The following is a 12,641-nucleotide window of genomic DNA, read 5'->3' as shown; positions in this document are numbered from 1 at the left end:
ACATCCCCGTCGTGTTCCTGATCTCAGGGGGAAAGCTCTCAGTTTTTTCCCATTGAGGATGATATTAGCTATGGGCTTTTCATAAATGGCTTTTATGATGTTTAAGTATGTTCCTTCTATCTCGACTTTCTTGAGGGTTTTTACTAAGAAAGGATGCTGAATTTTGTCAAATGCTTTTTCTGCATCGATTGACAGGATCATGTGGTTCTTATCTTTTCTTTTATTAATGTGATGTATCACGTTGATTGATTTGCGAATGTTGAACCAGCCCCGCATCCCAGGAATGAATCCCACTTGATCATGGTGAATAATTCTTTTTATAAGCTGTTGAATTCGATTTACTAGTATCTTATTGAGAATTTTTGCATCCATATTCATCAGGGATATTGGCCTGTAGTTCTCTTTTTTTACTGGGTCTCTGTCTGGTTTAGGAATCAAAGTAATACTGGCTTCATAGAATGAATCTGGAAGTTTTCCTTCCCTTTCTATTTCTTGGAATAGCTTGAGAAGGATAGGTATGATCTCTGCTTTAAACGTCTGGTAGAACTCCCCTGGGAAGCCATCTGGTCCTGGACTCTTATTTGTTGGGAGATTTTTGATAACCGATTCAATTTCTTCGCTGGTTATGGGTCTGTTCAAGCTTTCTATTTCCTCCTGATTGAGTTTTGGAAGAGTGTGGGTGTTTAGGAATTTGTCCATTTCTTCCAGGTTGTCCAGTTTGTTGGCATACAATTTTTCATAGTATTCCCTGATAATTGCTTGTATTTCTGAGAGATTGGTTGTAATAATTCCATTTTCATTCATGATTTTATCTATTTGGGTCATCTCCCTTTTCTTTTTGAGAAGCCTGGCTAGAGGTTTGTCAATTTTGTTTATTTTTTCAAAAAACCAACTCTTGGTTTCGTTGATCTGCTCTACCGTTTTTTTAGATTCTATATTGTTTATTTCTGCTCTGATCTTTATTATTTCTCTTCTTCTGCTGGGTTTGGGGTGTCTTTGCTGCTCTGCTTCTATTTCCTTTAGGTGTGCTGTTAGATTTTGTATTTGGGATTTTTCTTATTTCTTGAGATAGGCCTGGATTGCCATGTATTTTCCTCTCAGGACTGCCTTCGCTGCATCCCAAAGTGTTTGGATTGTTGTATTTTCACTATCGTTTGTTTCCATATATTTTCTGCCATCAGTTTTTGAGTAGCTTTTTCAATTTAAAAAAATTGAAAATTGGAACTATTTCTTCAAAAGAATTTAAATTAGTTGATACAGGAAGAATGGTATATGTTTCTATTTAGATCTGCTTGGCCCTGTGTATGATGGCAAAGGGTGTAAATTAAATTAGTCTTGCTTCAGGTGGTGGCCACCAGGCTGAAGAGAGAGCAGTGGCACCTGAAATCACAGCCACTACCCTTTCTGTCTTGCAGCCACTCTCTGTTCTTCTCTTAGGCCTACATTCAGCTAAATGGTCCTACAGATTCATAACTCTAATAACGGCACATTATTCCTTTTCTTTCATTTGCGCTTTATTTATTTATTTTTTTCCTCCTAACTTGAGTAGTTGCATAAAGCATTGATACAAGGATTGGAGGTTAGGTTCTGAAATGAGGCGAGGCTGGTTTTTCCCTTTCTATGAAAGCTGTGTGACATGGGCCGGTTCCTTAACCTCTCTCAGCCTGTTCTCCTGTCTGCACATGAGAAAAATATGATTACACAGGATTAAATGATAACATGTACACTGCTTACCACTGTGTTACATTATGTTTTTTAATATCATCGCCTATATATTTACCAGCCTACCGTGTTTTTGAGGTTGTATATTACTTTCATTTAGGTCTATGAAGGCAAACTAGCTGACCAGTACTTCCAGAGAACTTTACTGAAGAAAGTCTGGAAAGGCTGGCGATCCATAGTACAGAAACAATGGAAAGATGTGGTGGAACGAGCTTGTCAAGCAAGAGCAGAAGAAGTTTGTGTCCAGATTTCCAACGATTATGAAACCAAAGTTGCTGCGGTAAACTTTTTTGTGTATACCTTCACTTTCTTTCAGTAAAAATAAAAAGGTGGATAGCATCACTCACTATTCGTTTATAGTTAGCCAGAGTGACCCGTTTCTCCAGTTCCATTTAATGTCACGTAGGTTCAAATGAGACTCCTGGGAAAGAACAACACTATTAAGTCAGACCTACAGACTTATTTACTCTGATCTAGGAACTCGTGTTTGATCTCGTGTATGTACATTTCCCTTGGAAACATAAATCACCCATAGACCCTTACATTTCTAAGAACGCGTACTCTTAGGCTTCTTCATTTGGCCTTTTTGAGCTGAAAATAAAGACTCAAAAGAAAAATGTTTATCCTTGTGCTAATTTAAGCAAATTGTGTTCCTATAAGGTTGATACAAAGCTGTTGTATATAAACTGAAGTTATTTTCCCATTGACTTTTATTTATAAAATAAACATCGTTTCCAAGGGAAAATATTTGAGACCCAAAATGAAGTTAATCCCTAGTGAAGAATGCGGTAGGCCTCTTGAAATCACATAGTCACAGAAAAACCTTTTTTCGTCATCATAGTACTAAGTTCTTAATGTTAAAAATAAGTTTCGTTGTACCAATAATTTTCTGCAATTCAAAATAACATACAAAAAAAAAATGCAGTCCCTTCAGATTTGGTCGATGGGAAAGAGTGTTTTACCTAATGTCACTTTGCACTTTAAGTTCTCTAAATGACATTTAGAGAAAGGAAGGAAGGGAGGAAATTCTGTTAATATTGCATTTAGGTATTTTTTTCTGAAGAGGTGAGAGTTTGTGGCTCTTCATGTATTTTGGGTGTTATTCTGCATGAATGTTTTATGGTAAGAAATGACATATCTTTATAAGTAAAACACATCAGCACCCTTTGGTGGGACTGGTATGAAATTTTCCTTGTTTGAACCTCCATCTTACAGTTAGGAATGAGGTAAGATGCACCTTTTAAAATAAATTGAGATGCATAGTGGAAGAGGTGTGCGGTAAAGTGTTTTTAGTGTTTGACACAAAAGTGACTTCACAGCTCAACAAGATGGCCACACCGGCAGTGCCAGCCCCAGCCCCCGCCCCCACCCCTGCCCCAGCCCCACAGCCTCAGCGCCGCTTCTGGCTCCAACACCAGCTCCAGCCTCCTCCTCATACCCGGCAGCTGCGTTGGCTAGGACCATGGGCTGGGTCAGACCCCAGCACAGACCCAGTGTGGTCACTGCCTGGTCCTGCCCTGTCAGGCCCCCACCCCAGCAGCCGTGCGGTTGGGCTCCACCTGGTCATTTGGCCTCTGTTGCGGACAGCCACAAGACACTCAGTGAAGGTGCTGCCCAAGTTATTGGGACCCTGCTGGGACCTGTTGACTAGCATTCAGTGGAAGTCACAAACTGCCTTTTAGTGCTGCACAGTGAGTCAGAAGATGAGGTGGATGTTGACATGGCATTCACTAAGCACATGTGTGAATTACCAAGAAAGTCTCTCCAGATGAGCTCATCCTGGGCTGGTACGCCACAGGCCGTGACTTCATAAAGCATTCTGTGCCGATTCAGGAATACTACAGCCCTGAAGCTCCCAACCCCATTCACCTCAGGAATGGCTACCTATGTCGGCACTTTAATGGGTGTCCCTGGGGGGATGTCCACACCTCTGACAGTGAACTATGCATATTCTGACACTGAACACATCGCAGTTGACCAGATCACGAAGACCTGTTTTAGCCCCAACCCAGTGATCAGACTCTCAAGCAACTTGCAGCAAGTAGGAGGGGCATCGGCTGGCATCTAGGATGCCCTGAGCACAGTGTTGTGGTATGCAGAGGACGTGCTGTGTGGAAAGCCGTCAGCTGACGATACTGTGGGCCGCTTCTTAATGAATCTGGTTAACCAAGTACCCAAGATAGTTCCTGATAACTTTGAGACCATGCTCAACAGCAACATCTGCAACCTGCTAATGGTGACCTGCCTGGCCAATCTCACACAGTCACAGATTGCCGTGAGAAACCTTTAAACCTGTCAGCGGGCCCCAAGCAGCACTCCTGCCAGTCTGGGCCCCCCTAGGACTCAGAATGGAATGAAGTAGAATGGTTTCCTTATAGTCTGAGTCATACGGAGTCCGTCAACTGCTTGTGACTTTAAATAAACATAGCTTACTCTTTTGTAAAAAAAAAGCAAAAAACAAAAAACACTTCACAGTATAAGGCTGATTTTTGAACAGTAAATAATATCCTTCCTTGTATCTCAAATCTTTTTCTTCTTTTTAAAAATTCCCCTTATTTAGTTATCTGGAGCTTTGGAAAATGCAAAAGCTGAGATCCAAAGAATGCAGCATGAAAAAGAGCATTTTGAAGATTCCATGAAGAAAGCTTTCATGAGGGGGGTGTGTGCATTAAATCTCGAAGCTATGACTATATTTCAAAACAAAGGCGATACAGGTTAGTATTTAAGGTTCTCTGTCTACTTTGAAAAGGATTTGAGGATATTTCAGTGATTGGTGTGGTCTGTAATACTAATTTTCTGCAAAGAATAGGCCTTGACCAGGTACTGGTATTTTTTTTAATTGTTTTTATTTTTTTAGATTTTTTAAATAAATTTTTTAAAGTTTATTTTGAGAGAGAGAGAGAGAGAGTGAGCATGAGTGGGGTAGGGGCAGAGAGAGAGAGAGAGAGAGAGAGAGCATGAGTGGGGTAGGGGCAGAGAGAGAGAGAGAGAGAGAGAGAGAGAGAATCCCAAGCAGGCTCTGCACTGTCAGCGTGGAGCCCCATGTGGGGCTCGAAATCACGAACTTTGACATTATGACCTGAGCCGAAATCAAGAGTCGGACACTTAACCGACTGAGCCACCCAGGTGCCCCCAGGTATGGGTAGTTTTAACTTCATGGTATCATAATCTGCCATAAAAATCACTTAGTCTTGGTTACTTATGGTATCTTAGATATGATCAAGTAAACAGTCAACTCTTAAGTGTTTAGGGTCAATGTTAAAATGATGTTTTGAATGTATAACATTATTTTAAGGCTCTTTTAACTAATAATTGCAGTACCTTTAAGTACAAAATTTGTATTTGTTGATCAAATAGCCAAATTCTTTGGACTATTTTGTTGATGAAATATTTATCTAGTCATGGTGTCCCATTTTAAATATTGCTTGTCTTTGGGGTGCCTGAGTGGCTTAGGAGGTTGAGTGTCTGACTTCAGCTCAGGTCACGATCTCATGGCTTGTGAGTTCGAGCCCCCATCGGACTTTGTGCTGACTTCTCAGAGCCTGGAGCCTGCTTTGGATTCTGTGTCTCTGTCTCTGCCCCTTCCCTGCTCATGCTCATGCTCCTGCTCTCTCTGTCTGTCTGTCTGTCTCTCTGTCTCTCAAAAATAAACATTAAAAAATTTTTTTTTAAATTGCTTGTCTTCAATTTAAGAGATGCCTCAACTGAAACTGAAATATAAATATAGGCCTATCTACAGAAGTCAAATAAAATAATTTTATTTTAAGAAAAGTCCATGTGTTGGCTGGAATCTGTGTGGATTGTGTCATTGTTTTTTCAGCATGGCTTAGAAAAGCAAATCACACGAATCCTTTGTCACCAATTTGCACCGAGGCCTATTTTCCTTATTGGGTTTTAGTTTTCTTCTCTGAACAAAGAAGATAATATAAATCTTCCCTACCTGTTCACAAAGGATTCTTGAGGAAATGCAGTGAAATATAATTGAAAGCTCTTTAAAAGACAAAAAATACTTTGACATGTAAGATGATAAGTAATGGCATAATTATTGTAGTCTGAAGTCAGCCTGTTTTATGTAAGTACATGAACATTTTTTGCAGCATTTCTTCACATTAAATCCTATTTGAGACTCACACTTTATGAGACAGTTTCATTTTGTAACACCATTAATATTCCAGTCCAGGGAATAACTTTTCTGTGGTTGTCATAACCTTAATTTTCAGGCATCATCAAACATTTATTATGCAAATTGTTCATGTTGTGGATGCTAGGAAGTTAAGGCAGATAACTTTTTTCTGAAGCAGTCATGGTGTGTGGCCCACATGCAGGTTCAAAACTTAGAATCCCAGAATCTCAAGGCTGACTAGTTTATCTTGCTAATATCCAAAGGAATTGATTTTTCCAGTATGGTCTTTCAATTCAGTGTCAACACTAAAAACAAACTCACCACCACCACGAGTTGTCATTATTAGTAAGTTGTATGTATTAAATTGAAGAATTTAATTACCTACTTATAACAGATCCTAGGTTTCACAAGTGACAAAGTTTATCATTAGAACTTCCTATATTCAGGGGCACCTGGGTGGCTCAGTCGGTGAAGCGTCCAACTTCAGCGCGTGTCATGATCTCGCGGTTTATGAGTTCAAGCCCCACATCAGGCTCTGTGCTGACAGCCCAGAGCCTGGAGCCCACTTCGGATTCTGTGTCTCCTTCTCTCTCTGCCCCTCCCCCACTCATGCTCTGTCTCTCTTTGTCTCTGAAAATAATAAACATTTTTAAAAAATGAAAAAAAAATAAGAACTTCCTACATTCAATTATAAGAGACCTCTTTCTCATAACCTATGTAAGCAGGTTATGAATTGACTGCTTTTTACCACCTTTAATAAATTTACCATCTTAAATTTTAAATTCAAATACAGCTTTGTCTCCTACAGGCAAATATCCACAACAGGATTTGGAGAAAATGTATTCTGATAATTACACAACATGATTTGTTTTGCCCCTGTTGCTTTTAAATCTCCTTTTATCCACAACTAATGCCAAGTTCTGGGATCTCAACTGTTTTGAGTGGCCTGGTGCTTTGTCGATCATCACAATGGGGGATAAAATTGACAGGAATAGTGAGATACACACTAGCAATAGTGTTGGTGGAGCTCCCAAAGGCAGAAGTTCAGTGTAACCTCATGCTGGATTTGCTCTGTGATGTGTAATTTTCTGGCATTCTATTAACAGGTTTAAAAAATTTTTAATTCTCACTAGGGAAAAAAATACTTTTGGCCCCATTTCTTCCCCTAAAACAACTGTTGTTTATAATGCACTGTTCCTGAGGCATCTGGGTCGCTCAGTCAGTTGAGTATACAACTCTTGATTTCAGCTGAGGTCATGATCCCACGGGCCTGGGATCGATTCCCGCATCAGCTCCACGCTGAGCATGGAGCCTGCTTGGGATCCTTTCTCTTCCCCACTCTCTCTGCCCCTACCCCGCCCGTGTGCACCCTCTGTCTCTCAAAATAAGTAAACATTAAAGAAAATAATGCAGTATTCCTGACGTACCTATCTTGTCATAGCAAAATACTGGTTTTTTTTTTATGTCTCCCGACTCTGCTGTCCATGATCTAAGTGCATCTCATGCTGTGCAGTATCCTATATCTTAAAGGTTGGAAATTAGAAGTTTTATGAAGAAGGCAAAATATGACCGCAAAAATGACCCTTTAAAATGATACCGGCCAAATATTAAAGCAATTTTGGGAACAGTAGAAAAATCCTTTACAGATGAAAAAACTTATCCCATTTAAAGCGAGAATAATTATTAAACTTACAGCGATTGACCAAAATGGAACTGCATAAATCAGCTCACATTAACAAGTTAGTCAGCTACCTCTATTCCAGGGAATATCATTGTGAGACCTGATGTTTGTACAGGTTCTGCAGATGAGAAGTCTTCCACCCACCTAAAAAGACACAGTCTGAATTACTTACTGTCAAAAACATGTTAAAACTATGTTTTTAAAACAAAATGGTGCTTTTACACTGAGTTAGTCCCTCTCATCAGAGGATTTCAAAGGACATGTCCCTTAGAATCCTAATTAAACTTCATTAATGAGGTGCTATTACTCTGTTTTATATAAAGATAGCCTAAGAGAAGGACTTACACAGAGAAGTCTCTGGGTGGAAAGTGGACATCGAAAACCATTTAAACATAGGGGTCTAGAGGTTTAGAGTCTGAGTGGCTCATTCTGAGTGGCTCAGACGCCTGAGTGGCTAGGCATCCGACTTCAGCTCGGGTTGTGGTCTCACAGTTCGTGAGTTGGAACCCCACATCGGGCGCTTGGGTGGCTCAGTCAGTTAAACATCTGACTTTTGATTTTGGCTCATGTCATGATTTCATGGTTCGTGGGTTTAAGCCCTGTGTAGGGCTCTGTGCTGACAGTGCAGAGCCTCCTCGGGATTCTCCCTCTCTCTGTCCCTCCCTGACTCTCTCTCTCTTACAAAAAAAAAAAAAAAAAAAAGGCGGGGCACCTTGATGGCTCAGTCAGTTGAATGTACAGATTTGGCTCAGGTCATGATCTCATGGTTCCTGGGTTCAAGCCCCACGTCTGACTCTGTGGTGACAGCTCAGAGCCTGGAGCCTGCTTCTGATTCTGTCTCCTTCTCTCTCTCTCCCCTCCCCGGCTCAAGCTCTGTCTCTCTCTCTCTAAAACATTAAAAAACAAACAAACAAACAAAAAACACATGGGCGTCTATAATGCCCTGTGTTCACACATTCTCAATTGTCTCAGTGAATGAATTTCCAAACCCTCAACCCTGGTGTTAGATGCCACATACATACAATCTTTACTGGAAATGTTAACTAATTCTCATATTGGGGAGAAAAATATAAAATTTGAAGAAACCCTTTGCCCTAGCTTCTGGAAGCTGATGTTACTCACTCCTTTGATATAAGGGTAAGGTTCATTTTTGAGAAATCATTATGTAGAATATCAGTAAAATTAGTTAAGTGTACAAATATATTTTTAATTCATGATTTATATAAATCTCTTTGGAAGAATCAATTTTGTTTACAATGTTAAAAGTAAAAATTTTAGTGTTACTTATTGATTTATTATTTTTTGCTGAAAAATCAAATTTAAAACATTGAATTTTAGGGTACCTGGGTAGCTCTGGTTGAGCGACTGACTCTTGATTTCGGCTCAGGTCATGATCTCACAGTCTGTGAATTTGAGCCCCACATGGGGCTCCACGCTGACCGTGCAGAGCCTGCTTGGGATTCTCTCTCTCAAAATAAATAAATAAACTTAAAAAAAAAAAATACATTGATTTTGTTTGGATAGTAGCAATAAATGGAAATAAAAGGGTATAGTGTTATCAGAAAACAATTCTGAAGATCTAAATACGAGGCCATTTATCAGGACAGTTGTATGAAATAATGCAGAAGGACATAAATAATATGGTCACATATTATTATGATGGCTGTTTTGGCAATATACTTTACTCAGCTGACATCATAGCAGAGTACATATTTTTATCTTTGACATAAGAGCAAATCTTCAGCTTTCACATATTGAAGGAAATGGTCTGAAGTCTTTAGTGGTTAATGCTGACATGAAACAGTTAATAATGATAAACTGTGTTAGTTAAACATTGTATGCAATACATGACAAATTTCTACATCTTCTTTAGAACTAAATTTTAGCTACTATGTATTTTCGTTGTTGGGGGCATAAAGGTCATCTTAACTTGTAAGAAGTTTAATGGAATTAATTTGTGATTGATAGGGACAGACTTCACAAATAAAAAAGAAGAGTATGGTCCTGGTGTTCAAGGAAAAGAACATTCTGCTCATTTGGATCCTTTGGCCCCTCCGATGCCCTCACTGATTGTGCCGCCACCATCCCCACCAGCAGCCGCCATGGGAGCAGCCTGTGCTGCCACATTTCCCTCTGCTGCTTCCATCACTTCTGCCGGGGCTGCTTCTGCTTCCTCTGCTCACCTTCCTGTTACCTCAACTCTGGGTGCTGGATCTGCAGCCACTGCTGGACCGGAAGAAATGGTTGGTACAGTTAATGCAGGTGCCCGAGTGGGAAAACAGCTGAAAACCCGACTGTATATTGGATATTTTTAACTTAGAACATGTTTTCCCATGGAGGAAAAGTCTGTATGGTATTTAGGCCAAGCCATAGAAAATATTTAATATACAAAGTGGCTAAAACAATTTATAATGAAGGGGCCCCTGGGTGGCTCAGTTAGTTGAGCATCCAACTTCGGCTCAGGTCATGATCTCATGAGTTTGAACCCCTCGTTGGTCTCTGTGCTGACAGCCCAGAGCCTGGAGGCTGCCTCCGATTCTGTGTCTCCCTCTCTCTCTGTCCCTCCTCCACTCGCATTCTGTCTCTCTCTTTCTCTCAAAAATAAACATTAAAAAAATTTTGTTAAACAATTTATAATGAAAATAATAGCTGAAACTTCTATTATAGTAGTGATAATTAAAAATAACTTTGTCATTTCACGTTTTTTCAAGAACTATTCAGGAAAAATAGATTTGAAAAAGAGAAGATGACAGGCTTTTTAATCTATTTTGAAGGGAACTCTCCTGGGTATTTTTCAAGGGCTTAGAAGATTACTGGCTCTTTTGTATATTTTGTATTCAGCTATACCTTTCCCTTTTCCTCGATGCACATATATCATTAACACTACTCTGTAGTTACTCCATCTTGATTGGATTAGGTTCTCATTTTTAATTCATAATTGGAATAAAGATAGGAATAATTTCTCCTAGAGTCACTTAGCTACTTTTAAGAGAAGTACATACAGTGTGGAACTACTGAATGGGGATGGAATATTTGTGTGAGAACTTGCCTGAAGGGAAATTGATCAAGCTAATTAATATAGAAGAGTTAACACAAAGTACATCAGGGTTCTGACTCCTCACCTTCTTCTTATTAAACCTGTGTTATTCAAAGAGTGATTCTCCATAGTGAGGGGAGTAGGGATACAACTGGACTTTTTTTTTTTTTTTTTTTTTAACGTTTATTTTTGAGACAGAGACAGAGCATGAACGGGGGAGGGTCACAGAGAGAGAGAGACACAGAATCCGAAACAGGCTCCAGGCTCTGAGCTGTCAGCACAGAGCCCGACGTGGGGCTCGAACCCACGGACCGTGAGATCATGACCTGAGCCGAAGTCGGACGCTCAACCGACCGAGCCACCCAGGCGCCCCATGGACTTACTTCTATAGGGCTTTTTAAAAACACTGTGTCCTTCTTCCGTACTCTGGCTTGGCTTAGGCACAAAGGCATGTCTAGTATGATAAAGTTCCTGAGAGGATTCTGATTTGCTTGTGTCCTCCTCCTCCCTGGCCCTTACCATTTTCCTGAGAGTACAGAAGATCGCAGAATAGGTTTTATGTTGTATAGTTCCCCATCCAAAGGTGCCATTACCCTGGACAGCGCTCTGTAGGCATTCAGTCAGCCAGCCAATTGGTCATCTTGAATATTCCAGCTGACTTGAATTTCTGCCTTGTGGAAGCTACTGACTGTGGGGAAAAATATGTTGAGATCTGCTATTATGTCTGCTCTTGATTCAAAGAGGTGAAAAAAATATAGCTGTTAAGAAAATTTTGAATGTGTGAGGGAGTTTTGACTTAGAAATAAGACACTAAAATTCAACTCTGACTTATGTTCAGCTGTGTTTATTTTTCATGATTACACATTTTGAAGTGTGATCCTATACAGATGATCTCATTTAAGTAAACACAGTGAGTGTCTATTTAAATTTCTGGTTTGTCATTCATGTTGCATATTCAGATAACCCACAGAGCTAGATTTTTCAAAATTCCCTTCAAATATGACTACACCATTTGTACATTTGCATTTATATATAAACCTGGATATATATGGGAAGAACTGAATGAATGAGTATGCTTACCACCTTTTTTGTTACTTTGTGAAACAGTGTGGTCACCTGAGATAATTTTGAAGTCTTTGCAACCTGAAAACACAATATAGTGTAGACAGCCCTTCCAACTACATCCTCCTTGATAAACAGATACACATTCAATTTTGTTCGCATAAATATAGCCTTTAGGGTTGGAGGAGAGGAAAATCAGAAGCAAATCAGTCTGTAAGTATACTGCTGGTTTTCTTCCTTGCTTATGTAATTATAATACTCAGATTCAGATTCCCCTCAAATGTGTCCTCTTGTTTTTGAAAAGAACCATAATAACAAAACTAGGAACAAGTATATTAGTTGGGTAACTTCTCTAATGCGAACCCATCATTGTTGGGACTGGGAAAGGAGAGACCTATGATCCAGGCCTGGTTATCTTTCTTTTCATTTTAATCACAGAGGCTTCCTATGAACATTCAAAACTTTTTCCCAATCTTCTTGGTATTTCCAGTAGCTAAAAGGAGGTGTATAACAGAGAACAAACTGCAGAGAACTGGGAAAACAGACAACTGGAAAAAGAAAGATTATCATCCTACTAAAATAACACCTTCATCTGTAAAATTCTTTCCTTTCTGCAGACATCCTCAGTATGTTAAATAAAATACCAGAATTTCCTGGTGGTAAGCACTTGTCAAGAAATAACAATTAGGCAGTTATTGCAGTTCACCAGTTTGAACAATAGGTGACCCTTTTTTCTTTTTCTGACTCACCGTTGGAATAGTTGAGGGGTTTTAGTTGGATTTTTAAACTCTTTAGTAAAGGTTCTCTCTTAACTTTCCTCTTCATCTGAATGGAAAGTGAAAGGATATCATTAGGCACTTGTCACTGCCCTCCTCATTCTATAAATGAGGAAACTGAGGTTTGGAGAGTGAGTGAGTTGCCTGTGGACACAATCAGTGACAGAATTCAGACTTTGACCGTTTGGCCACAGAGCCTTGTTTCTTAACCAACCATTGTCTCCATGTCAAATATTAAGA

The 12,641-nt window shown here is 39.6% G+C and overlaps 1 protein-coding gene and 1 pseudogene across 7 annotated transcripts in view; both read left to right on the top strand.

Moving 5' to 3' along the window:
- The window catches only part of POC5 (POC5 centriolar protein), a 45,917-nt gene that overhangs the window by 25,851 nt on the left and 7,425 nt on the right, over positions 1 to 12,641 (top strand). For all 7 annotated transcript variants that reach the window (XM_042941315.1, XM_042941288.1, XM_042941298.1 and 4 more), the window contains 3 exons: positions 1,823 to 2,002; positions 4,283 to 4,436; positions 9,495 to 9,769. In XM_042941315.1, the coding sequence (XP_042797249.1) occupies positions 1,823 to 2,002; positions 4,283 to 4,436; positions 9,495 to 9,769 (609 nt within the window). The remainder of the gene's footprint in view (positions 1 to 1,822; positions 2,003 to 4,282; positions 4,437 to 9,494; positions 9,770 to 12,641) is intronic.
- On the top strand, positions 2,619 to 4,140 carry LOC122221765 (annotated as a pseudogene).

This window comes from Panthera leo, chromosome A1, assembly GCF_018350215.1.
Source record: "Panthera leo isolate Ple1 chromosome A1, P.leo_Ple1_pat1.1, whole genome shotgun sequence".
In the NCBI taxonomy this organism is placed as follows: Eukaryota; Metazoa; Chordata; class Mammalia; order Carnivora; family Felidae; genus Panthera; species Panthera leo.
The sequence above is the reverse complement of the archived record's forward strand: the minus strand, read 5'-3'. Positions and strand labels throughout refer to the sequence as shown.